This window comes from Phalacrocorax carbo, chromosome 10, assembly GCF_963921805.1.
Source record: "Phalacrocorax carbo chromosome 10, bPhaCar2.1, whole genome shotgun sequence".
Lineage (NCBI taxonomy): Eukaryota > Metazoa > Chordata > Aves > Suliformes > Phalacrocoracidae > Phalacrocorax > Phalacrocorax carbo.
The window spans coordinates 20181272-20208135 of NC_087522.1; the positions used below are offsets into that span (position 1 = coordinate 20181272).

Below are 26864 nucleotides of genomic sequence, written 5' to 3' on the forward strand. Positions count from 1 at the left end.
ATAGGCAGCATCTCCAAATGGGTACCTCTCAGAAATGATAATAGGGAAAACTTGCAGATAATGAAGAAAGGAGGCAATTCCTTCATGCCTCATTAAAAAGCAGTCACATCGGTGAATGTGCAACAGGAAAGCAAAGCACAGAAACCTAATGAACTTCAGAGGTGCACCTGAAAACATTGAACCTGCCGCTGTATTTTCTCCGAGCCACTATCCTCATGCAGGAGATGTGTTTGAGTCACACGCCAATATTGCGCTGGATCTTGCTCAATGTACTTGTGCAAGCGATCCATAGATGCCACATACCAGGCTGCTGATTGTCCTCTGAAGTTAGAGCAGTGCCGCTTATGGTAGGAAGGACAAGCTTAAGAGCCCAGTTGCCTGCCTCTTGCCCCAATCTATACTTGCCATATAAATAAAGAGTTAAGCACCTCCAGAGACCAATACAAAGCACCTACATGAATCCGCCACTTCTCCTCACCTACCATCTAGGACACCTGAGCACCCTGTAGCATGAATCAGTGCCAACCTCTGCAAAACACCAGACCCCAGCCTTAACCTGCTCCATGCCTTCTGGGTCTATCCGTTCCCGTGGGATCCTGAATTGAGCCCCGTGTGTACAGATCCAACAGCTGAGCGGGACTAAATTCCTGCAACATCCCGAAGGCAGAGCACACTCCTGATGCTCCTGCCTTTCTGGGAAGCACTTCAGCCAGCAGCACAGTGCACCAGCCTGCCTTTCAAGCCGCAGGAGGCCACTGTCTCTCCAGCAGGCGTGGGGCATGCTCCCACGTGGGCTGTGGTAGCCACAGACCCCCATCTCCTGAGGGATCGAGTGTGGGGATGGGGGTCTTGGAGGGCTCCTCCAGGTAGCAGGGACAGGTGAGGTGTGTCACGCATCACCCCGGTACGCTAGCCTGCAAAGACGACTATCAAGGGTTGTGATAAATAAAACACGGGGCAGGGGGGAGAAACAGACTTTTAATTTGGAAGGTCAAGTCTGTCAAGGTGAATGCTGCTGAGCTGCAGCTTAATTATTAACTACCCCGAGTTCCATTTGTATCAGCACCAGTACCTACTTTTCAATGTGGATTTTCAATGGCACCCTGGGCTCCCTGCTGTCAACCCCAATTAAGCCTGATAAGGTCTGGCTATGCCCAGCAAGAACAGGAGCTTGCCAGGACCTCCTGGGTTGCCTCCACCTCCTCCCAGGGAAGGGGAAGGTGAGCAGGGTCCCCTAAACCCTGCCTGCTCTGGCATATAGGTATGTGCTACCATCCAGGGCTAGCAAACTAGCTGGGCTACAGGAGCATGCACAGGCTGCTAAGGCTAGACAATCTGGGGCTGCTGCACCGAGGTACTCTGCTCCTCATGCCGGGGAGCCCACAGGTTAGACGGGAAATGCTACAAGCACAGGAGACAAATGGGTCTGGTAAGATCAACGGCTGGGTGGGATCAATGAGAATGAAGCCTGCTTTTGCCAAGGCTGTAGCATTAGCCACAGCCAACACCCGCTAGGTGCTGGACCCAACGCTTGCGGGAAGTGAGGTTTTTGGTTAAGCAGCTCCCACTTACGGTCCTGCCACCGCCGTGCTCCGCAGCCCTGCTGGGCACGTCCCTGCCATGCTTACTCAGCTCTCTCACTAGCACAAGGACAACTTACGCCTGCAGGGCCATCCTGGGACTGGATCTGCAGCTATTTGCAAAGCACTTCCCAACTTAACATGATAGGCAGTTTCTTGGGCTCCAAATACTGTGAGCAGGTCCCCTCCTCCTCTTATTTTTTTCCAGGGGAAAGGGGAGCACCAAGCAGTGTTCCCACATCATGCATTGCTCCTGGAAGGCAGGTACTTCACAAGTGCTTGCTAGCTCAACCGCCCTCAGACTGGGGGGACCAAATGGGAACTGAACATTGCCTCATTGCCTGTGCCCCTCTGGACACATCATAAATCAAAGTTAGACAAAGGCCATTTCCATGGGGTAATCTGGCCACTGCACCTCTCTGGAGCTGAAACAGGCAATGAGAAGGCCCTATAACACCATTAGAGAAGTAGCTACCCATCACCTAGGCAATGCCGCAAGACTACCAAACAGCCATGGACCAGTTTGTATTCCCTGCCACTTGCTGAATAAATTGGATTAAAACCAGCAATGAATTCATGAAAGATTCCTATGAAGGCTATTTCACACCCCTTGAGCTATCTCATCTCCATCCATTTCTAAAGTATCTGCATGAAGGTCACCCCTTCTGGGGACTGTGCCACAAGGAAGAAATTAAAATGACAATTAAAATGGGATTTATTTTTTTTTTTTTTTGCAGCTCAAAAAAAGCTAAACAAAGTAAACAGTGATCATGAATGAGTTCCTCTCTCCAGAGCGCTGTCAAGCCGTCAGTCACAACTGGGGAAGACTGCTGGCTAAAAGACGCTCTGGCTTTTGAGGTTAGCATATGGATATGCCCTTTACTGAAATACATGCACGCGCACAAGCACCAGCAGCCTGGGCTGCTTTCTAAAAAGGGAAGACTCTGCTTACTTAGCCCTGAAGGCTATTTTTGAGGCATGATACGTCCCATACAAACGCCCCAGTATCTGTAACGCTAACTGGGAAATGCTGCACATTCATGAGAGGGATGCTAAAGCACAGGGCTGGGGACTGCGCGGTATTCCACTGCTGGCTCTGCATTGGGATTGCTGTTGACATGACCGTCCCCGACAGGCCAGTCAACTGGCATCTCCGCTCCCCAGTCTCTCCCACTGCAAAGTGGACCCAGGAGTTTTAATGCATAAATAAATGTTTGGAAATATTTTCTTTGATCTGGGTGAATATGTGGAAATGAGGGTAGAGAATTATCTACCATTTAGATAATTCCTCATCCTTTTAAAGATCTGGACCTCCTGAGCCCAAGAATGTGGAAGCAAAGGCTCTGCTCAGGCTTTCAGTGGCTTTTGCAAAGGTTGGAAAGACCACCAGAGCAGCTCATCCACTGCTGGCAATGGCAGGGACAACTGGAGTAGCTATGCCCTTTGGTATTGAATATTTCCCTGCACAAAGCGTATACAGAGAGATCATTGCCAGTGCCAAAGCAAATGGTTACGCATCAGAGAAGTTAAAAAAAAAAAAAAGCCCCAGGTTTGACTCTCAAGTCACTTCACAGCCCCCCCATACGAGGGTCGCCCCATACTGGCCCTCTGTAGCCCCAACAGAGGACACTTGGCACTGGACACTTGGCCAAGCAAGGCTTTCAAAAGCTTTGCACAGCCTTGCAAGTCTGGCTCGGAGACCCCATTTGGAGGAAGCAAATGCTGAGATGAACCTGTGCCAAAGGCTCTCCCCAGCCTTGTGTAAAATTCAGGGTCCTGTTTTCCCAGGGAGGGCTCTGCAAGGCTGGGGCAGGGGGGCAGAGCCACATCTCCCATTTACCCCCAGGAAAGGGCTGCTGGGACAAGAGAGGCATCCTCACTCGGGCTCATCCATTGGGGCACCCCAAGGCTTCTGCAAAGAGATGGGGCCACTGCAGCGAGTGGGGGCCGCGCTGCTGCTGGCCCAGCGGGTGGCTGCCGAAAAGGTGCTGCGGGAGGGTGAACACCCCAGGGCTGTGGAGGAAAGCCAGGGTGCCCAGTGGCCCCAGGGGGACGCCGCAGGGAAAGGGGCGCTGCTGGGAAAAGCTGTGTGAGCTGCCCTGGGAGGGGGCCAACGAGGAGCAGGGCCAACAGATCCCACTACAATGTTCAGTAATGCAGTTTTTTTTTACAAAGATTCCTGCACGTTTGTGTAATCTAAATCTGACATGACACGGACTAAGCGAGGACGTCACTTCTCTCCCCGCTGATTAGCCGTGATTGCTGCTGAGTGACACTCCAACACATGCCTCTGCAGCGAGCGGGGCTCTGCCTGCGGGCTGGCCGGCCGCTGGCTTGAAGCACGTGTGGGGGCCAAGCACAGAAGGCACCCTGGGGGCAAGGGGGGTGCACTCTAGAGCCAACCCCCTCCCCATTCCCCTCATAGAGAGGAGGCTGCAACTCCTCTCTGCAAAGCAACTTTCCGTAGCTGGTGACCAAGTTCTCCAGCAACAGCTGCCAAAAGCAATCAGGCTGGATCACAACAGAGGGAGGAATGTTATGTTATTTTAATAGAAATTATTTGGTTCCTGGGGTTCTGATCAAATCAGGCAGCTACCAAATTAAAGCAATGAAATTACTGGGAAGGAGGCTGTGCTCAACTTATTTCCAGTCCTCCTGGACCTGAGGAAGTAACAAAGGAAAAGGCCCCAACCGCTCCAAGGAGTTTCCTGTAAGTACCCTAAGCTGATATTTGGGGAACTGGGGACTTCCGCCTGCCACTAGCAATTTCCTAATTAGCCCAATATCCGATGGGCTCAGACCATCCCCTGCACAGCATATTTGGCATCCTCCGAAAAGGAGCAGAAACTGAAGCTTGCATGGCAGATGCTGCTCCTTTGATTTGCAGCACAGCTCAGGCGTGATGAATGCTTTCGTTTTCAGCTCTGTTTGCAAACCTGTCAGACTCGAGCTCCTCTCTGCACCCTGTGTGCCTGCCCTTATCTTTTGACAAATGTTTCTTTAGTGCAAATTCAACTGTAATCATATCTGGAATTGAAGGAAGAAGAAAAATACAGGAGGCGTACATCACTCTACAGTGGGAACACGAGAGACTGGCATAACAGGGATTTCGGGCAAGGAAGGGGTGGGGGTGGGGCTCAGTATTAATACATGTAAAATCCTGCCATGGGGAGAGATGAGGAGTGCAGAGCCAGAGCTGAGGGTGAGGAGGGAAATGGTGCTGATGCTTAGTGTGCCCTGGTAGCACTGTCCCGGCGCTGGGTGCACCCCCGGGACCCCACAGGACAGGAGGTGGGGAGCACCTGGGAGCATGCACTGAGGGAAGGGGACGCCTGTGCAGCCCTGCACCCTCACCCACCCCAGGCAACACCGCCCCGCACCCCAGGAGTCCCACCCCCTGCGGAAAAGCCCTGTGCTCCCCAACGCATGAGGAAAACCCAAGCTCCAGAGCTGCCTGACAAGAGGGTTGGGTCATGGTCCCGGACCAGCCAGAGCTGCATGTTCTGCTTTGCAACCCTGGCTGGGTCATTTCCCAGCACCGCGGGGAAAAATCTGGAATATAGGAAATGCTCTTAGATGTCAGTCAGTCATTGTCCTGTTCTTAATACATTGCTCTTAACTAGTTCCTGCTGGATTCAAACACCATGAGCGTGGGTTGTCTACAACACAGCAAACACAAACATGAGGGACTGACCAAAGGGGACGAAAACAGAGCCAGGGCAAGCAGAGGAAAGGAGAAAAAGCACCTACCTTGGGTGAGCAGCAGGGCTGTAGGGAGAGAACACAAGAAAGACAGGGAGAGAAACAAAAAGAGGAAAAAAGTTAATATCCAAGGGGGAAAAGCTGTTTTGCAGATGATGGCTATCAGTGAGCAACGGACATGGTACAAGGCAGCGTGTGAGCTCGCTGGGGCCGCATGCCGGGCGCAGGCTGAGAAGCAGACCTCATGGCAGTGAGATGGAGAGGATGCTGGTGAGCACTGGGGTGCTGGTTGCCCAAAGTCACCCCACCCCAGAAGCGAAGGCAAAGGGGTGGGATGCAGGTGGGTAGTAGCGAGGAGGGGAAGGGAAAAGTAGGGTGGACGCTTACACTTGCCATCAGGGCCTGACACAGCCCAAACTGACCTGAAGGCATGGCAGGTGCCCCTGCTTCAGCCAGGAGTATGTGGTTGTGGTGGGGGCTTGGCACAACTGGGAAGGCCCCGGTAAACCCATGAGTGGCTGAGACAAGACGGTGGCCAGGGGCAATGGGTAGCTCATTCAGAAGAACGTCATCGGGGGTGTTGAAAAATGGGTGCTGGCCTCCAGTGTGAAATGGGGCAGGCGATAACACAGCTGTGCGTCATCCCCCAGGATGCCCTGGCTCACCTACGCCTATCCTGCACCCCACAGGTACTGCTCCCAGAGGGTTAGACTTCCAAGAAGAGCACAGGCACATGTAAAGCATCACTGCTTTGAGTCCTCCTGGCTCTCTTTGCTCCCAATTGCAGGTCTAGCCCCACAATGCTGCATGGGCGTGTGATGTGCCATGCCACAGCAGCAGGATGCAACCACCTCCCGGGAGATGTGACTGTGTGGTCCTGTGAGATTATAGATGGAAGGAAGGGAGGAGAAGGGGGCGAAGGTCCTTGCAAGGGACGACCTTACCCTGACTTCCCATACAGGCATAGCCCAGCCCTCTTGCTGCCTTGGGCAGTGATCTCCTGGCCCCCCCCACCTTCATTCCCCCACTCCCCAAAGCTGTCACCATTAAATATATGGCTGGAACCCTCTTAGGTGTTATGCATAGAAAGCCACAGCCTGCATTTAAGTCTCAAACTAACTACAGGTGAGTCCATAGAGCAAAAAATACCAAACTCTCTTCAAGAAAGGCCAAGCACCAGCTCTGTGCCTTAGGTTTGACTCCTACCTGTCCTTCAAACAGCAAACTGGTCCCCAAAGACTTGGTTGCATGCAATGACGGTACTGTAATTACTAATGCTTATTGTCATGCACTTTTAGTCTCAGAAACTTAAAACTCTATACAAAGACTGAGTCAGTATTAACAGCCCCATTTGACAGATGGTGAGGCAAGCAAAGAGAGGCTAAAGGGAACATTTTGCAAACTCAGAAGTGGGCTGGAGTCCAAAAGTGCTAATTTACCCAAGCTTGCTTGTTCAGGGCTCTGAAAAGCAGGCACTTTTATACAGAGGCACCTAACTGTATCCATGCTGGCTTGAAAGCGATTTCCTAAGCGATTCAGCAAAGGTTGTATAGCGCATCAGTGGCAGAGCTGGGGAAAGTAATTCTGAGTCCTGGCTCCCAGTTGTCTCTGAAATGTCTCTGCTCCATCAGGCAGCACCCATGGGCACAGCTTTCCCAACAGCCTGCAGAGAGGCATTGGCCCAGTCAAGATCTTCATCCACCTATCCATCATCCCAGCTGGAAATACCCTGGGTGATCTCCCTTGTCCGCACGGGTAGGTAAAGGCGCAGTGAAAGGGGAAGGGGCAATGAAGAGGCTCCTTGCTGAGCATCCCTTGTGTTTCAGGGTCAATTCCTTTTGAGAGTCAAAAACCTTTGGGGGAACCATTCGTTAATATGTTCTGCAGCATGTACAGTGCCACAGAGCCATGAGAAGCACACAACCTGCTCTGCCCGCACAGCCTCCTGTCCTCCACACAGCGCTGCCTGGAAGTCTCCAGCAGGCCTGCCGCTGCTCCTTGTAGCACTAATCTTGAGTTTCCTTGTAGCTCCACCCTGCTGCAGCTCAGTGCTAACCTGTGGCGTCTTTACTATTCCATGGTCTTCTCATTCTCCAGACAATGTGGGGAGATTTAATTTGCCTTTTGCAATTACAAGCGTTAGAACAATGGGTTGATTTGGTGTTCAAATTTAATATAATGAAATATTACTGGGCCCTTAAGCTACTGTGGTTATTTAAAAAATCATTGGTTCCTCATGTTTTTTAAAACTGTTATTCTAGTGGTCTGGGATTTGAGATTATTTTTTTTCCCCATTTGCATTTGAGCCTTTCACTTATGATACATGAATATTTGAAGAAGCCTATAAAGCTATGAATGAAACCTCAAGAATACAGCATACAGAAAGCCAAGGGATTATTTTATCTTTATATTTCTGAGTGATTGCTGCGCATGCAAGCAAGAAAATGACTTCATGGACTAAAGCTTCCTTCCTGCACACATGCCCTTAACCTTGACCTGTAATGTTTCCTGACAGTCCATCTGGGGATGCTGCACCTGTCCCAGCCCCGCCGGTGCCCCCCATGCTCTTCCCCTCCCACAAGCCTCCCTCCACTGCCCGCAGCCTGGGCTGCATCCCTCTGTACCTCCCCAGGGCACCCCTCCTCCTCCTGCACTCCTGCTCTGCATGTCACGCTCCTCACGGGGCCAAGCCAGGCCACCTCATTGCTGTTGGCATCTCAGGTAGTTTCAGAGTCATGACGTGTATTCTTACAGGGAGCTGCTAAAATTAGCTCCGCCGTCAAATCCAAAATAGCAGTCCCTAGTACCCCTCCCCTAACCCTTGCACGGCGTGCGCACAGGCACACACCTGTGCCTGCAGACAGAGTAGGTGAGGTTGACTTGCTCAGGAGACCCAAAGCCTTCAGCTCTGGATCCCAGTTCCTCCTTTACTGGGATTCCTCTGCCCTGCAGGCCTGGTTTTCACTGGGCAAAGTCAAAATTGTGTGCATGAACTCTGCTTCCGCTGCCACCGCTGAAACCAGATGATTTACGCATGAATTTAGCTCCTAAAAACACTAATTACTAATAAACAATTTCATCTTCGTGTTTTCAATGTACTTTGGGGTTAAATCCTGCTGTGACATGCATGTTGATGTGGGGTACAGAATCGGAATCAAATTCCCTCCTGCTTTAACTCTACCAAGGCCAAAGAAGGTTAAACCAAGAGGAACTGGGCTTGGGATGGGAACAGACCAGAAATTGGGCAATCCTATAAATCCTGTGCTGAACTTCTGTCCCAGCCTTTTTCTAAACAGTGAAATACCTTTTTCTGCTGTTTACCTCAGAGAGAGATTTGACCATGCTGCATGTTTTATCCTGGACTCATTCTTCATTAACATAAATCTTTTCTAATCAATATGCCTAAAGACTCCAGGATGCCACTGCATAGAAGAGGATGCTTGTTAGAGGCCTGGGATTTACAGAATGAGCCGAAATGAGGGAGAGGAGGATGGATGGATGGATTTTGAGGAGACTCTCAGTCACACAACAGGACAGTCACAGGCAGCAAAAGGCAAGGAGAACACATTGGTGCACACACCCAAAGGATCTCAGTGACCATGCAAACGGTGGGCTCAGTTCCCCCAAGAGGTAAGGATCCCCCATCTTCCAGATGTAACTGTCCACAGGCTCTGCCTCAAGATTTGCTCAGTGAGGTGAGAAAACTGTTTCCCTGATGGACTGTGAGGAGCTATAAACATGGGGTTTTTATAGGCTAAACAAGGCAGGGGTTTTGCAGCATTAACCTGAATGCTGCTATTACTGAAGTCAATAGCAAAGCTCTTCCAGACTCCAAGAGACTCCTCTCCATCAGGAGAATTATCAGTGTTCAGCTTAATCACGGTGCTGCAAGCGAATTGTTAAACCTTTGGGGAAGGAGGTAACAGCAATCTAACATTTCTTTGCTATTCCCACCAGCAGCTGATGGAAGAAGGAGTTTCTCAGCATCTGCCCACACTACAGAAAACTGCAGCACGTGTGCTCATGGATCGATGCAGCTTATCTTATCCAGGCACGGACCTTTGTACCAAGTCACACAATTTCCTCAATATTTTGATATTGATAACTTGCCGGATCAATCCAAGCTAGGAATCCTTCTTCCTTCGCAGTTTAATCCTTGCTCTGTGACTCCCAGCCACATCCTCCCTCTGGGGCATGAAGCTTTCCCATCAGGGGTGCTGACACTTGCTTAAAGGGAGATGTGCGATGAGATTTGTCCACACCAGTTGACTCTCTGCTCGGAGGGCTGAGAGGACTTCAGACCAAAACTTCCCAAGTCAGGTCATGCCAGCAAGCTGCCTAATAGTGCTTGTCAGCCGTCTGTGCTCCCGTTTCCAGTGAAGTCGTATCTTGTGGGAGACACGATTTCTGAAGCAACATTTTGTGTGAAGGATGTCGGTCCCTTTTACAAAATGTAACCCTCGAGACTCAGCCTTCACACGTCAGCCCCAAGGCTGTGCCATGAGCTGAATGCTCACAAGCAGACTCCCAATTACCCTGATGAAACTTGATTTTCCGAATGCTATTTGCATCATTATCTGCTATCAAATGAAATCTTCCAAAGTAGCCTCACTTGCCATTTGGCCTCCATCAAAACTAAGGTTAACCACAATTTAAGCAGAAGACTGATTTTATCCAGGGAAAGCAAAGCAAGTTTTTCTCCTGTAATCCAGGACTGCAGCCAAAGTGTAAAAGCTGATGTGTGAAGAAAGTGTTCCTCAAAAATTCTGCTGGGCGGACAGCAGCAAAATCCTCGGTCTGAGCTGTGAGCTGACATGATACCAGCGCTGCCACGAGAGCAAGAGTCAAACCAACAGACAGCATCTTGTCATAAAGGAAAAGACTTGTTTCACTGCAGGAACACTTTAAAAGGGTGTCAAAAAAAGGTGGCTCAGGGTGCTGGGAGTTTTCAAAGCCCTGCAGCGCTCAGTAGACGGATTCAGTTTACGTGACTGCACATACGGAGGAAAGGTGAGACAAGAAGGATTCAGAGCTTAATTTCTTAGAAATGGAGAAGACAAAAAAAAAATCAGGAAACCTGGGAACATTTACCATCTTTGCCAAGCAAAGAATGGGAGTCTCTCCAATTCCTTTTTACTCGTTCGCTTCGATATAACCAGCCTGCAGCAAGCACCATCTTTGCTATTGTTCTTTGCATCTGACAGGCCACTACTGAGTCAGTATCGGTCTTCATCACAGACCGGGCTGGCAAGATACCCATCTCAGATCTACTCTCATCTCTTTGATTTATTGGTGCACATCAATAAAAAAAGCTGCTAAAGTAAAACTACTTGATGTGATTATTTTGGATGATGATGAGAAAGGCTTCGAAAAACTCTAGCTGCACAAAGCAATTGGTGAAAAAGAATAAATGGGCTGCACAACAGCGTTTGGTATTGTAGACATAACACTTATATAGGGGGAAAGTAAAGAACAGGAGTAAGTGGTCTGCTCTCCTTATGGCAAGGGTTAACAACTGAGTGCCCCAAGGCTCAAAGCAGCACAGCACTGATATAATTGGGGGTGAACAGTGAGGAGCAGCATCTGCAAATGATGCAAAATGTTTCAGTCGAAAGGCCGTTTTGGTGGCTGTGATGCATTGTGCAAGCCCTGAGCAACCTGAAAAGAGGAATTCCTGTTTGGACCACCACAGTACCTTCCTGAGTAGAGGTGTTTTTCCACAGTAAGGTGCTTGCAGGTGCAAACAGCAAGAGCGATAGGATGAATTTCCAGCTGAGCTCTGGCCCTCACAGAGACCCTCCTGGAGATACACAGCCTCACCTAATTGTGCAGCCCAAGGCAAGGTCTTTTCCCTCTACCCCATGTAGAGGGGAAAGCAGACATTCCCTTGACTGGTTGCAACTGCTTTGTACTGGCACACGTATGGGACAACGCAGCCAGTAGTGCAAATCAGCTATACGGTAGTGAACCGTGCTCCTGCCTGCTATTCTCTTTCATTGCATGTCTATCAGAAACCACTGCCACTGCAGTCACGGGCAGCGTGGATACCCTCAGGGACAGCACAGGGGATTTTCACAGCATGGGGCTCCAGACCAAGATCTGCATCCCAAGGAAACCATCCAAACTCTGCTCCAGGCTGGTTTGAGCAGCACTCATCTACCCCCCGACCACCGACCCTGCCATCAGCTCTGCCTACCCTTCAGGGCGCCACATTTCCTCACTGATTTCGTTACTGCTACCTAGCTTATGTCCTTCAGGTGGGGTGCTGGGGCAAGTGCAGGCCCTCAGCACAAAGCTGTGATAGCACAGGCGTGTCTGTGATAGACTGGCTGTCTCTGTGTGACCTGGATCACAGGTTACTTCTGCCAGTCACAACTGCCAGTCAGCTGAGGCGCCCAACACTGCCCGGCTCCCAGCAGGCCAGAAGAGATGTTTTGAAGACACTACGAAGAGCTGTCTGAGAACATTGAATACTCCTACAGCACCCTAGGCACCAGCTCGGTGTGACAGAGCTAAGTGGGGAGTCAAGAAGCCCACATCTTTTGCAGTGCTGGAACCAAATGTGTGGGTAGCCAAAATCCAGAGAGACTCCATCAAAAGCAACCCAGCCTGAACCTCCCAGGAGAGGCAGGAGCTGTGCTTTGCCCTTGTCATGTGAGTCATATGGGAGCCCATTTATCACTGCAACAAAAGCAAGTGAAGTCCCAGCTAGGCAGATGCGGTTTGGGATTTTCCCTGTCTGTGGATGCAGGGCAATGGCAGCATCCGTACAGCGCTGCAGAGACCCATTTGCCCCAACGCAGCTGTGCCGACCTTGCAGCCCACAGGGCTGTGTCAGTCATGCATTTGCTTTGCAATAAATAAACCATCCAACCTCTGCCCCTGCAATGCCGTGATGATGGCAAGAACACATGTGCAGGCACCCGTGCGAGGGTCCCTTCCCGACGCCGTATGGCGGGTTGCATGCCTCCCCAGGCGTGCATGAGCTCGTGCATGTCCCAGGCTGCCTCCTCTCTGCCGGGAGCCAGCTGCTCGTGCCTGCTCCCCGTGAAGCTGCTGGCAACAGCATCTGCTGTCGATCAGGCCCAATGCTCTGCATGGGAAAGTTTCGTGTAGCTCCTTATTCTTCATCCCAGGCGCAAGGTACACTCGTCAGAGATGCCACGGCAGGCGTGCAGCACTATGGAGCTGGGGATCTTTCCAGATGCCCTGGAATTAGTGTAGCGACTGTGCCACCTTGTGCCAGCAACATTTACAAACGCATTTTAACCTCCCACCTCTTAGATTTTAAAACCACAGTGCTCTCGCTCTGACTTTTCTCTAACAAGGCCAACCAGGACTCCGTGTGTCCTCCTCGGCATGGTCCCTCATTTCCTCTAGGTACAGAGGGTGCATCCTTACCTGTGGTGAGGGACGTGGCTGGCCTGCAGGCTCTGTGCTGCAGATCATTTAATCCAGCTCTGATCCCCTCTCTGCCTCTTGCAAATCAAACAGTCCCACTGACTCCAACTGATGCTGGTGTAAAACTGACACCCACAATACGGCAAGCTGACATTATGGTCCTAATAATAACGAGGACATTTTACAACTGAACCACCTTAAGGACTATTTGGATTTTTTTCCAAATATGTGTTTTGATTCAGCCAGATGCAACATGGCCTATATGGGGAAAAAGAAATGCAGACTTCACAAAAAACAGCCCGATCCTGACTCTGTATCCTGAAGCTCACTGGTTTAGAAAAGGATGCAGAGTTCACAGAGAGCAGACAACTGAGCAGAAGCTTCAGTGTGATGCTCCAGGCTGCCAAGTGCATTAAGCAGGAGAGAGGCAGAGGCAGGAGATTTTCCTTCTGTACCTGCTGAGATGGAGGTGGGAGCCCCATGGGCAGGAAGGGGCACATGCAGGGAGGAGACCCCGGGGTGATTCTAGGGCTGAACACTTTCCTGACACAGATTCAAAGGCCTTAATCTCCTTAAACATCCAAGAAGATATCCGAGTGTAACGTGGCTCTAGTGAGCAGGTACCTACACAGAAGGGACGACACGCTATATAGTTCTTTCATCTGATGGAGTAAAGTAGGAAAATAGCTAGTGACTCAAGCTGAGGCCAGACAACTTCTACATAGAAGCTGTGCTCACATCTTTACCCTGGAGGGCAATTAACTGCTGGGACGTACCCCCATGGGATATGGCAGGTTGGTCACTGCTTCTGCTCAACAGCAGTTGGACTTTGATGAAACCTGGCAGCCTGTGCTCGACACACAGTGAAACCTAAAGTCCCTCATTGCCTGCAGGCTGTAGGAGATGGTCTAACAGCATTAAACTATGAATCCTCTTTGGGTTTACATTTTACAAATCCATGGATGCTCTATGACATTGTCATATTAATGCAAGCTGTGCCTATCCTGAACGTCCCGCAGAGCCATGCATGGGAGCTTGGACTGGCCAGAGAGCAGCTGCTGTGCTGGCCAGATAAGAGACAAGAAACGTTTCAGCAAGGGAAAGCTGTCAGGTGTTTCCATCACCTGCAGCAGCACATGGGAGCAGAAATAAGCCCATGGGCACACACGTCTCTACTCCACATCAGACACCCAGAAGGTGGATTTGAATTCCCTTTTGTAAAGTTCTTCTGTTTAAAGCTTGGCCCTTCTGGGCCACCCCAAAGCTGATGAAGCCAATGACAAGTCTTGTGCAGTGACAAAGGGGCCACACACATATAAGACAAGGCCAAAGATACATATAGGCAAGGCACGACCATAAGTCAGGGTTTATTCCCACTATAATCCTGCTCCGCTGGGAGATCCTGGGTCTCACTGCTGATGAAGTAGGACCTCGGCAGAGCTCCACACCCTCTGTACAACAGGCTGTGATTGTTTGCCATACATTAAGGGTGTTTTCAGATTAAATACATGGAAAATAATTTTTAAAAATAAAAGCAAAATGTGATACCTCACACGTTCCTTCTCCTATGGGCTTTTCACCGTGCCTCATAGGGACCCAAGAACACCAGGGCAATGCCACTAGCAGGCAACAACAGAGGGAAGGACAGGGGGCATACAGGAGGAGCCGAAGGGGCAGCCATGCATTACCCCCTTCTCTTGCCTTTCACATTCCCCAAGGTCCTGGCAAAGGAGCAGGAGAGGGGAGAATAGCAAAGGTGGGCTCAGAAAAAAAACAGGCCAAGACAAGGAAACCCAGTCAAAATAATACAGCCTCCAAGGCTCAAGCATTGCACAAAAGAAGGATCAGAAGTAAGCTGGGCTCTAAAAGGCAGATATGATACCAAAACAGGGTGAGAGCAAGAACACAGGAGGGTAGAGAAAAAAAGTCGATCCATCTACAGGAGCCGGAGAAAAGGAGGGAGGGGAAGGAGGAGAAAGAGGGTTATATTTTCTGGATTTGGGGTTTGGAGACTTGATTCTGATTTTTTTTCTTTTTTCATTTTTTTCATAAAGGATCTCACACCTGATATTCCTCGTTCCATCCATTTCGGTTCACCAAGGGCAATGAAGAAATTCTCCTGCCTTTCGTATTCCTCCTCATCTACTATCTTAACCCTTATGGTCTTCCTGTAGGGACAACAAGAGAGACAACCGTGTACAGCGGGTCAGCCGGCCGGAGGAGAGGCGGCAGCAGCAGCAGCAGCGGTGCGGGCTCCTGGCACACAGCCCCTTCCCCGGCGGGGCAGTGCGCCTGTTGGGCATGGGGCATCCATCGCAGCTGCTCCTTGGGGAGCGGGAGGGTGTTAGGGAGAGAAGGGGCTGGCAAGTGGGTGAGGAGGGAGGGAAAGGGGGGTGTTGGACCTTGCTGATGGTTAGTGGGAGGTGACTTCTGCAGCGCATTGTTTTCAGTGTCACATGGTAATGTGGAAAGGGTATCAGCTGCCTGGAAATCACCAGGGACCACCATGGGGTACCCACTGCATTTTAGCTGGAAGATCAATTGCTTCTGCTACCCTCACAATTAATAATAAATCTGCAGGACTCTGGGCTCGGAGCCTAAGAAGGGGAGAGAGAGAGATGGGCACTCACAGACATATTCCCCAGTGGGGTGAGGTGGGTCTCTGTCAGCAGGCTACAGCTCTATTAGCTGGGAGGGAGGCTGATATTTCTAACTTCCGTTTTAAAAATGGCACATCTTATTGCTTTTTCTCCTCAATAGCATCTGCCTCGTCCCTCTGACATCTTCCCTGAGCGAGGACGCAGCCTTCCCTGGGAGTGGACAGCTTTGCTGGGACCTCGCGGGGGACACAATGAGACTAAAATGCCTCTGAGGCTCAAATGGAAATACCCTGGGTGCCGGAGTGGGACTGGCCCCTTCTCCCTGCTGCCAGCTTCCTCCAGCACCCCTGTGATGCGCAGAGCTGCTGTGAGCCCTCAGGCGAACTCCTCCCTGCCCTCATCTCCTCCTCACAGAGTGGCCCTGCATCAACCGGTCTGGGGGCTACACAGCCTTTGCTGAGTCCTTATCAGAAATTACAGGAGCTGCTTCTCTGCCAGGCCTCGATTCCTGTCTTTACCTAACATGCCTGGCCAGGACACCCTGTAGGACCAGGGCCAGGCAATGATGTCCTGAGATGCTAGATGTGTTTCTAGCCAGCATCTCCCTGCTGACGCCACAAAATTTGCTTGGACCCTCCAGTGGGGATGGCAGAACGTCCCTCTCAAGCCGCTGCAGAAATACGGACAAGCGGGATTGCTCTCCATCCTTCTCTCTCTGGCCCCCTCGCCACTTTGCCTCTCCCCAGCCCCAGCATCACTCCCTACCATGGGTACCATGTGACAAGGTGTATGCGCACAGCAGTGTTTAGGACAGAGCGGTTGGAGACAGAGACATCAGAGGAAGAGGAGAAGAAGAGGAGGAAGGAGACGGAAGAGAAGAGGAAAGAAGAACGTTAATGTTAGTATGGAGGGCCGGTACTACACCTTTCTGTAAACTCATATCCACCATGCGGGGACTCAACAGCTCAATGAAGAAATTCTTGTTTTTTTCATACTCCTCATCATCAATTACCTTGATGTGAACTGTTTTGCTGTGGATGGAAAAATAGTAAGTGTCATAAAGGGAAGAAGGGAACAGAGAAGCAACAGCAGAGGAAGGTAAAGAGTTGAACAGGGACATTAGAGAGTCAAAGTTTTCTCACCCACTGAACAAGCTCAACACGTCCCTTGAGAAAGGCTAAAGCCCCACTCCTGCAAGTGACACCAGCCGATTTTCTGTCTAGCCCAAAGTCATGACGGCAGGCCACACTATGCAAACCAAAGTTAGACAAAAATAGCTCTGATCCCCCGGCAAACCAGCGAGGAGCTCAGAAGCTGCCCACACGGCAGCTCTCAGATCAGCTTGCAGGCAACGAGGTCTGATGGCCAGCAGAGAAGCAGGCATCCCTTACCCTGCTACCCACCACACACACACACGTGCAAAAGCAGACGTACAAGCACACACACCCGGCAGGCACCGTGCTGCTGCCTCCCTGATAGTAACACCCGCCTGTTGGGCAGATGCCTGCTGGAGGCATGGGCCGTGGGGAAACCCTGCAACCTGCAGCTCTAATATAATTCACATCAGGGGGAGCCCTAGATGATGCGGGGGTCATCAGCTGCCAAAGGGACAGCTTCACCAGCCTACTCTGAGAGGTACTGGCTGCTGGAGTAGCCGTACAGCACATCCTACGTCTTTCCTCAGGCAAATCTCTTAGAAGTTCTTGGAGCATTTTATAGGAAAAGAAGAGAAGAGCTCACTGTGCCATGGTTTCTTTCACAACAAATAACATGCCTTTTGCAGAGGTCACCATCCCTTGGCTTTTGCCTGCAAACAGAACAAGGGAAATGAGTTGAAGGCTCTGCCAACCCACCACCTCCTTCCAGCACTGACCGTTGCAGGCTAAAAATGACCCCTGCGCTCCCCTTGATTTCCCATTGACTACAAGTTTTCATGCAGTCTCACCCCTCAATCACGTCAGAAGGTATCAGCGCTTTTATTCCGTGCTGATCTCACACCCTCTTAAATGCAACATTGTCTGCATGTGCACTGATAAGCACATAAAATTACATGCTCGTATAAATGCAACTGCTCTAAAGGGGTATGCGCTTGCCATCTCGGGGCTCCTGGACTTCCAATCAGCCCCAATCACAAGCTGGAACTGCATTTTTTAAACAAAAAGTCAGTTTCATTTAAAAGCATTTCTTTAACCCCAAAACAGCTGCCTCCAAGAGCCACCAGGCCAGCTGCCCCTCCTACTGGTGAATGACCCCCCCTTCCCACAACCCCGTACCACACATGGCCCTGCAGCTATGACCTCCCCTTGTTCCTTCCCTGCCCATCCTCAACATTCAGCTCAGTCCCTGGTGCATTTTGTGCACAACCAGTCTTGGGTGGGGATGGAAAGGAGGAGAAAAGCAGGACTGGCAATCATAGAGTCTGGAAAAATATCCCCAAGCCTCAAATCCGTACGTGCCTCAGCCAGTAGCCCTTGGCATTAAATATACCCAGTATCTTTAATCCCACAGGACTTCAGAAAACAAGCAGTTCATCCCTGCATCCTGGGGATGCTGCTACTGCCAACTACCCCCTGAAAATCACCACTTCGTAACAGAATAGGAAGGTTGATTAATTGTCATCATTGCAGCTTGCATTCCTACTGATGTGACTAATGACCACAACATTACACAGCCCTCCTCCAATTTGACTCTCAAGTCCTAACTGCTCCTGTGCTCTGACTACGGAAATCCCATTCCCTCTGCTGGCTCTTGTTTTTGGCTTGGTCCCAAACCCCATCTTTCAAATGAAGGCATGTGGGATAGGGGTAAGAGTTTGGACAGTCTCTGCTATATCTATTAGTGCAGGAATATGAAAAAAAATCACCTCTAATTCTTCTAAGATAAATCAGCTTTCTTTTTGCCAGTGCTTGTTCTACCTATATCCTGCACTAATACCAGCAAGCCTCCTTTCCCTTCTCCAGACCCTTTCAATCTCTGCTAATCCAGCCTGAAGGATGTAGGATTTTAAATTATATGTCTCTGGTGTTCAGCTAAGACTTCATCATGGTGATTTTGTTGCATTTCCTTTGGAGAGGTTGACTGAATTTGGCTTTTGAACCAGATGTTGTCTGGGCCTCTGGTACCTTGCAAAGCTTGTTCAATTTGCTGAGTTAAACCTCATAGCTCTGATCTTTTCCTTGCTCATATACTACAAAACAGAAGGTGGGATTTTCAAAAGCAGCCAGTGCTTCCTGAACGTGGGTTGCTTCTTAAAATCCTATTCATAATTACCAATGCTTATGTTTTGGTTTTTTTTTTCCATTCTAGGAGCTCCACATTACTCAGTATTGTTTGCAAAAATTTGGAAAAAAACCCACAGACCTTGTTTCCTGGGGGCCAGCTTAGGTATCGTAAAAAACCCATTCTAAGTCTTTATACAATTAATTTTATGCGCGCACACTATTTGAGTTTGCCTTCATACAACAACTTTCTTTTTTTTCCTTCTTTTTTTTTTTTTTTTTTTCGAGGTGGCTCTCCTGTCTCCACGAGTGGTGTGTGCACGCACCAGAGTGGAGGAGAAATGTTCATTTAATGAGGATGCATGCCCAGCAGATGATCTCCCTGGCCGTGTGCTGTGTGTATGTGTATGGAAAGCCTGATTTCACACAAGCTCCTCATCTGTGAGATGAATACTCAGAGCTGTAGGCTCAAGGAATAATTACCCACTGCGTGCACCTTTTGTTAAGTACAGAGGGCTCTATACAGCCTACTAAGTAGTCCCACAGGAGTAAGATTTCCTTACAGTAGTCTTTTTAATGTTTAAAAACAAAAAAAAAAAAAAAGAAAAAGAAAGAAAACATGATGGGGATCCACAGGGAGGATGCACAGTAAAATGCTGGCTTTGCAAAGCAAGTTGCCTTGGGACAGGAAACTGAGAGAGCAAACCCTCTGGACTCCTCGACCAGCTCAGCTCTGCTGCAAACTGGACTGTTACCACACGCTCAAGCCTCAGGTGGCTTGTCAAAAAAGGGTGTCTGAATGGTGATCAATCCAGTAAATTCCTGGATTCCTTCTTCTCTACAAGTTGTAGGGAGATGAGCACCTTTTACCTGGCTCTGAAACAGCAGGTAAGAGGCAGAACTTCCACAGACCAAAGCTGCGGGTGGCCTGCATGGACACAGGCGGGACCTTGCACCCCTCACCCAACCAGGCTGAATCCCAAAGGAGGAGGAGGTGCTTGATCTCCCCAGCTTTGCTGAGAGGCGGTGAGTGCTCAGCAGGGCCACCATACCGTGAAAGCTCTGGGGACCCAGCGCAGGAGCCCAGAGGAGTGGGCCGCGTGCTGTGGGGACCCTGGCACGGGATGGAAGGCTCCAGCCAAACCTCAGCCACTGCCTGCTCTTGCTCCAGAGCCAGCACAATGCCAGACCTCCCCTGCCCAAGAAGAAAAGGGACGTGGCAGAAGTTCGCAGGGACTGTGCAGTCACACCGGGAGGCGGGTGAGGGCCCACGGGCCCACTGCCAGGTAATGGGGAGCAGTTACTTTCTGCAGGGCTTTTGTGGCAGAGGGGAGAGCAGCATCCCCGCTCCCGGGTTGCTCTGCAGCCTGCACAGACGGGGGCATGGTGCCGGGCTTGCTCCCTTCCAGGGAAGTGCCCTTCTCTCAGCTGGCTGTCTGCTCCGGTGACTGTCGCTGCAGAAAGGTCGGCGCTGACGGGGGGCAGTTGCGGTGGCCTGTCAGGCCACCCCTCCCAGCCCGCTGCAGCTGGTGGGGGCTGCCCTTTTGCAGGCTTGGCAGCTTCCCTAGCCACTGCGAGCAGCTCGCTCCTCTCCAGGGCTATGAAAGCAATTGTAACTACAGCTGCGTCCTGAGCTGTCGTTAATCATCTGGAGGCCAAAACACAGATTGCTGCTGCGCAATCTCATCTCTCACCTGCAGCCACACTGAGAGCTACCTCCTCAGAAGGCATGGGGAGCGGAAGAGATGGATGGGGAGAAGGGCTGGAGTGTAACACCGCCCCAGGAAGACATCACGTTAATGCGAGAGATGTGACAGGAGGACACTGAGAGGCAAAGAGCGCGCGGGAACAGGAGAACATTTTGCTGCAAGAACATCCTGACAGCTTCGTGAAATTAATGGAGGCAGAGGCAGGCATGAGATGGGCTGATGGTGCAGCAGCCCTGATCAGCATGCTCACCACAACGGGAAGCAAGGGATCTATCTGAATCCCACCTTGCTCAGCTGAGCAGCTTTCATTCCCCAGCCTCTGGTTGCTCTGTGTGGGGAAAGGAGGACACTTTCCAGCCTTCCCCTTTCTCTCTGACAGCTTCCTCATGGCCAAGACGTACCTCAACACCTCGAAAATGGAGACCAACAGAGGCCATCCGAAAGCTTCTCCTGGCAATCAATCCCAAATGCCACTGGGAGCCAGCAGCGAGGAGCCACTCTGTAAACCCCAATGCCCCACCGCCAGCACCAAGCCACCGCATAGTCCAACCTCAAGCCCTGCATGAGTACGTTGGTGGGGAGAGCTCTTTAATTCAGGCCTTGGTGGTGTTTTCAGCAGACTGAGCAATGCTTTTGGTTTGGGTTGTGATGCAGCAGGGCAAGCCAGGAGCTGGTGTTTCCAGGGATCACCTGGCCATACAGAAGTCAGGATAGTTGCTTGCTCTCCCCTTTTTCTCTGGGGTCACTGCAAGTTGCCACCAACAGCCCTCAGATGACAGTGCTCCAGGCTCTCCTTTCAACATGCACTTAGAAACAATCACTGGTTTTAAAAGTTAAGGATGGGGAATCTCCTCTGGGGAACAACATTAAGTGTGAGATTTCCCTGAGTAAGCAACAGAAGATGAAATGAATAGACATCGATCTTCTCCTAAAGGACTTTGTGCACATGATGTTGCTAAATTCCCCGTCTGGGAAGTACAGATGATAATCTATAATATCATTTTATTTGACAACATGTCCACTTCCAACACGTAAGGCAACAACTGGATGGTTATTTGATTAACGTGCTAGAAAATATTGAGTATCTCTGTGTGGAGACTCTCATTTGTAGGAATTATTGCCGAGGAGGTTAAGAGGATGTGTCTGCCTGACTTTGGAATGTGAAATAAGGCTCAGCTCTAAAAACACCATAAGTCAGGAGATGTCACAGAGTGTACTGAAACAGGCAGGGCTGTGCAAGGGCAGGATTTACCGTGCCCAGTGGGATGCTGTTAGCCTGGATGGAAAGCAGCCAGGACAGCAAGGTAAACATTCCTGGGACAGTGAGAAGTACCAGGAGACCGTTAGTAACTCATTAATGTGAATCATTAGTGCATACACCTAGGGTCAAGCCACAGTGTTCTTGACGCATCTTGATATACCCAAATCGGCATCTGATTTGCTGTGGGTGCAGGTCCTTCCAGCATGAATTTCAAAGTGCATGGCAGCAGTCTGACTCTTCCCCAGAGCTCTGCACTGGGCTGGGATTTCAACATGAAATTACAGATAGGACTTGTTTGCTCTGCCAGAAGATCTCATTGAGAAGTCCTACTGCAGAAATGCTGACTAGGTAAGATGTCAACATTTGAGGCAAGCCAGAGGGATTAAATAAGGCTATGCATAGTGGGGAGCTGTCTTTGCCCGGCTCACTGGGATGCAGATATTTAACTGAGCAATGTGACAGCGCTAGCAGACAAAGTGAAGAAGCCAGCAAGAGAAGTCCCGATATGATGCGCATGGTCACATGGAGCTGCGCATCAAATAACCCAGGGTGGAACAAGCTGAGTCATTTTGAAACAAAGGATTAAACAGTCACATAGCACAGACAAAGACTGGAGGTGTTTGAGGAAGAGAATCATTAGATGCCAAAGCAGATTCACTAAACTCACCAAGGAGATGATGACTGATCTTAATTTCAACAGGAAATCATAGTAATTTAGGAACCTATCCAGAGTATGAGCCACAGAGACAGGCTCCACATTGGGCTTAAGCTCATGCTCATGAAAGAAGATTCTTGGCTCCCACGGGGATTATGGAGGGAGGAACAGATTTTCAAGCATCCAGCTGCAGCCACGGGTGATGGTCACAGTTTATTCTAGCAGCCAGGTCAGAAGTGAAGGTGCCTCTAAGGTCAGAGCAGACTTTGGTACCAATTAGCTAAGCAGACGTCAACAGGATAGACAAACTGTAAGGATAGAGTTTCAAGCAGATCACTGATGTGCAAGTTGCTGATGTACAAGTTACAGAAGAACTGGAGCTGGAGACAAGCCATTGCGGTCCAATTTCCAGAGACTGGCTGTGTCATTCATGAGGATCTTAGAAGAGCAGCTGTGCAAGAGCCATCTGTCTCTGTGCAGCAAGCACCTGGGGAACAGCTCAAACCACCTCACTACCAGACCCGTCGGCTGTAAAGTGTCATAGACAGAAGCATCCCCAGAAATGGGATTTTCTCCTCTTTTGTCTTCAAGCCGGCCTGTGGGATAACCAGATGATAACTAGTTATCATCTTACCATTAAAACAGGGTTCTCTGCAGTGCTAATCACTTGTAATATTCTACACATAGAGTACCTATGTATTTCTCCAGGCAAGCCTGAAGCCATCCAAGCAAGTCACTTGATACTTCCGTGCTTCAGTTTCTGTATCTGTGCAGTTGCTGTGATCCTTATGTCTCACAGGGATTTGATAGCAGACAGTCCCTACTTGCTTTGAACTCCTAATGCAGAAGACATTACAGTCACGCAGCCATGAGGAGGGTGAGGGAAGAGAGCAGAGGCAGCTTGAATTGGTGGTGGAAGCATCACTTATTCACATATCAACTTACTCTGCTTCATCTGATTTGGTTCTCATTTGAAGGGAACTGTGCATTTCTCTAGGGCGCCTCCTCTTCCTTGCTAAAGTTCCTTTACGCCATTAGGGAACCAAAAGACCTCAGAAAACAAAACTGGAAGTAACTGCTAGCACTCAGCTATTACCCCATCTCTGGGAAGGGCTAGTCCCACCAAGCCCTTCCTGGCAGGTAGGTGGTTGCCCAACTGGTTTTTGAAAACTTCATGGTAGAGGTGGTTTCTTTCCCCATATATGAACTCTTTACTCCTAGAAAGTCCTTCATAAAGTCCACCCAGACTGACAAGGTATAACTTGCTTGGGAGGGGAGGGGGAAGAAGCCTTTGGTGCTGCCTCCCAGCACACACTGCAAGGAGGGCTCCCTATACCTCTGCTGTCCCTCTGCATGCAGGCAGGGGCTGGGACCTGGCCAGGCAACCTAGAGCTCTGCCATGCATACAGCACACTACGTTCCTGCGAGGACCAGGGCCAGAAACATCCACCTCTGCTACAGCATGTCACAGGAAGGGAGGAAAAGGTCTGCTGAGGAAGACACTGTGCCAGAAGTGGCTGTACTCTGAGGTGGAGACCCAGACCCCAGTCCAAAACCCTGCATGCCCCTCCAGGCCCATCTCCCTGGGACTCCCTGGGACTCCGCTCGGGATCAACAGGGCTCAGGGGCTCTGCCCGGCTGGCTGTCAGTGGTGCAGTTTGGTCACGTCGCACCAGGTCTTCATATGGGATAAAGGACGAAATATTGACACAGAAAGGCAATTTCCCTTTGTGTATTCCCTGTGTAATCTTGGCTAATTAGTAAATTGGCTCATGTTTCAATTAGAACTATTGAAAATGCTTTAGTAGCTGACACATGATAATTAAAGGGACATAGCCAAGAGTAAGGCCATATTTTTTAAAGTCTTTATACTTGTATCAGAAAACTTCAAAGAGTTACCAGTAAAAGATATACAGGGGCAGCTGGTAAAAAAAAAAAAATCTAAAAAAAAAAAATATTGCCTGTTATCCTTCCTCTGTCCTGGATGGGAAAACTAAATGCGTCACTTTGTGCTTGTGGTCAGCTTCACTTTCCAATTTGTGCTTGTTTCCTGCCACAGCAGCCCAGCCCTCACTTCCCACTGCCACACAACCCTGCAAAGAGACATGAAATGCCATCAACTTCACATGACAGCGTTTCACACCTACTCTGTTCCAGCGCAAACCACCGCACCATCAACAAGAAATCAGAGCTGCTAAGTTGCAGGCAGGTGAGCCCATTAAGCGCTCTTGCACATTGCAAAAAAAAAAATATCCTTAAGCACGTGGTATGTTATTCAGGGCAACCCAAGAGATGCGTTATATCCACGTGTGTCAGCCACAGGATTCAGCACCAGAGCTAGTAAATGGCAAATATCTCACACATCACTTGGAAGCCCTGAAGAGCTGGAAAAGGCACGGTAGGGAAGCACAAAAAAAACCACTCAGGGAGTTTCCTTAATGCAGTCAGTCCTGCCAGACAAGCAGGTTTCCAAAGCATTCTATATTTCACTTTGTTCAAACATGACAAATTGCTCTAATACAAAGAGTTCTTCAAAGAAAGATGCCACAATTTGGTTTTAAGAATTTCTGCAAAGAGGGGAAAAAAACCCAGTTTGTTAAACTCCCTTTCTCTCCGCCGAGTCCATGCTGCTGATCAGCTGAGATTTAAGTTGGGTTGTAGAAGCATAATAGCCCAGCTCCACAGGTTTTTTCTTTATTCAGTTGAATAAAGCTAAATTTTTTTTCTATTAAATATTTTCGGGTTCAGCTTTAAATTCCTCTTAAAAAAAAAAAAAAAGAAATCTAGGTTGATCTGTGCACCACCTTCCAGCCTGTTGGCTCCAAATAGCGGAGCTGTGTGTACAGATACAAGTGAGCCCTTGCCTGACCTGCTGCAGGTCAGCTTTTCCTTGCTGGCCCTAGAAGACTTGATGCTTCAGGGCCATGGGGGAGCGGACAAAGTCGTGACAGCCTGTGGAGCTATTTGTTGAGGTCTGTACAATAAGCATTGGTCTTGTACAAGTACTAATTCAGCTTGGCAGCCCATGAAACCAGACAGTTCTGGTGGGTATCAGCCTGGTGTAGGTGCAAAGCAGTGCCAGGGCCCTGGGCATGGATGTTTCTCTCCTTCCTATCCTGGGCAGGTTCCCAGGGGAACAGCTTCACTGAGAAGATGCTGTGCCCTTTTTCTCTCAGAAAGGAATTTTAAAAGGAGCAAAACTTTAGCCATAACCCCACTGTGGTCACACAGTACAAAATTTAAGAAAAAGTAGAGGGTGGAGAAAGAAGGAAGGAAGAGGGTTTATTCCTTACTAAAGGTCTTCAAATTTTCCTGCTTCCAACTTAGTCTAACACACCTCCATAAAAGCCTATGATGTTGAAACCCATTGTGGATGTTGATGGCCAAACGCAGTACTGGAGATGCTTTTGTTTGCTCTAGAGAATGGCTCCAAAACTTGACAGGGTGCAGGAGTGAGAGCACCCTGGAACGGAGAGGGTAGGCTGGAATACCTCAAAGCCCCTTGAGATGTCCTAAGCAAACATGAAACTGGCATTCAGCTGTAAGTGACCCCCATCCCACCACAGCACTCCCGAATCCTACCTGCAAGACACTCTTCACTGGCTGGTATTAGCAGCCCAGTGCTTCAAGCCATCACCCCTGATTTTAGACTTTTTGCTGAAGGCATGGAGATTCGGAAGCTATATTTAGATGTCTTCTCTATTCTCCAGCAACAAGGTTGCCATGGAAATGCTGGCATGGACGAGAAGGTGGGGACACAGGGGGAGAGGAAGTTGAGAAATGAAAAGTGCCAGATTCAAAACAACCCTCACCAGCCCAGAAAGGCTTTAAATTCCCTGTAGGGCAAAGAGCATTTAAGGTTGTTAGCTATAAATGAGTCCCTGGCACTGCCCGATGGCATGGCCCTGCCATGCATCACTCAGTCCTTTGCCATGGCAGGTTTGAAGACACTCAAGTGGCTGGGTTTTGGCCGTTGGTTTTTTTTTGAGAGAACATGCCCCCATCGACCTGAGCTCACTGCCCCAGGGTGTGCGCTGAGCACCGATCCCTGCCTCAGCTCATCACTCCTGTGAGTACCAGTAACCACTTGCACCCTCAGGTCATCCACCCCCGGACATCCTGAGGACAACCACCCACGTCCTCCTCTCTGGGCACACCTCTGGAGGGCTGCATGCCACCTGCTGCTGGCTGTAGCTCAGCTGAGCTCTACACAACTTCTTTGATCTCTCTCCAAAATTCAGTTCTCTGAACTCCCACAGGATTTGCAAAATCTTCTGATGTGGCATGCCCAAAACCAAACCTGCGCTGCCACATTGCATCCCAGAGCTGCTGCCGCCTGAGTACCAAAAGCAGCCCTCTTGGAGCTCCACTTAAGGCCTACTGCTGCTGTACTGCTTCGCAAACTCAATTGACTGTACTCGGCCAGCTCCTGACATAGCTGGCGTGGCTTTGTCTCAGACAGGGAGCCACAGCTGGGGACAGAGCTCCCCAAGGCTCCCCAGCAGGGTGGACAGGGACATGCTGGCACCCCAGGAACAAGCCACCCAGCACAGGAGGGGAGGCTGATGGCCACAGAAACCTCACCTTGCTGATCCAACCTCCACGGAAGCCAGGCTGTGGTGGGAGTGAAGATAGCCACAGCCAGCAGGGATTAGAGACCCTCAATCTCCCCCGTGATACATCCACATCCCCAGGCTGGCATCAGCCACAGGCACAGCCCAGATGTGCAGCTGCCAGC

General features: G+C 49.9%; 1 protein-coding gene across 3 annotated transcripts in view; it reads right to left on the minus strand.

Annotated features, from left to right (window-relative positions):
* SLC8A3 (solute carrier family 8 member A3) overlaps positions 1-26864 on the minus strand; it is a 114417-nt gene that overhangs the window by 8947 nt on the left and 78606 nt on the right. For 2 of the 3 annotated variants that reach the window (XM_064462348.1, XM_064462347.1), the window contains 2 exons: positions 14748-14851; positions 5331-5348 (listed from right to left, as the gene is read on the minus strand). In XM_064462348.1, the coding sequence (XP_064318418.1) occupies positions 5331-5348; positions 14748-14851 (122 nt within the window). The remainder of the gene's footprint in view (positions 1-5330; positions 5349-14747; positions 14852-26864) is intronic. The other variant, XM_064462349.1, reaches the window with a different exon arrangement.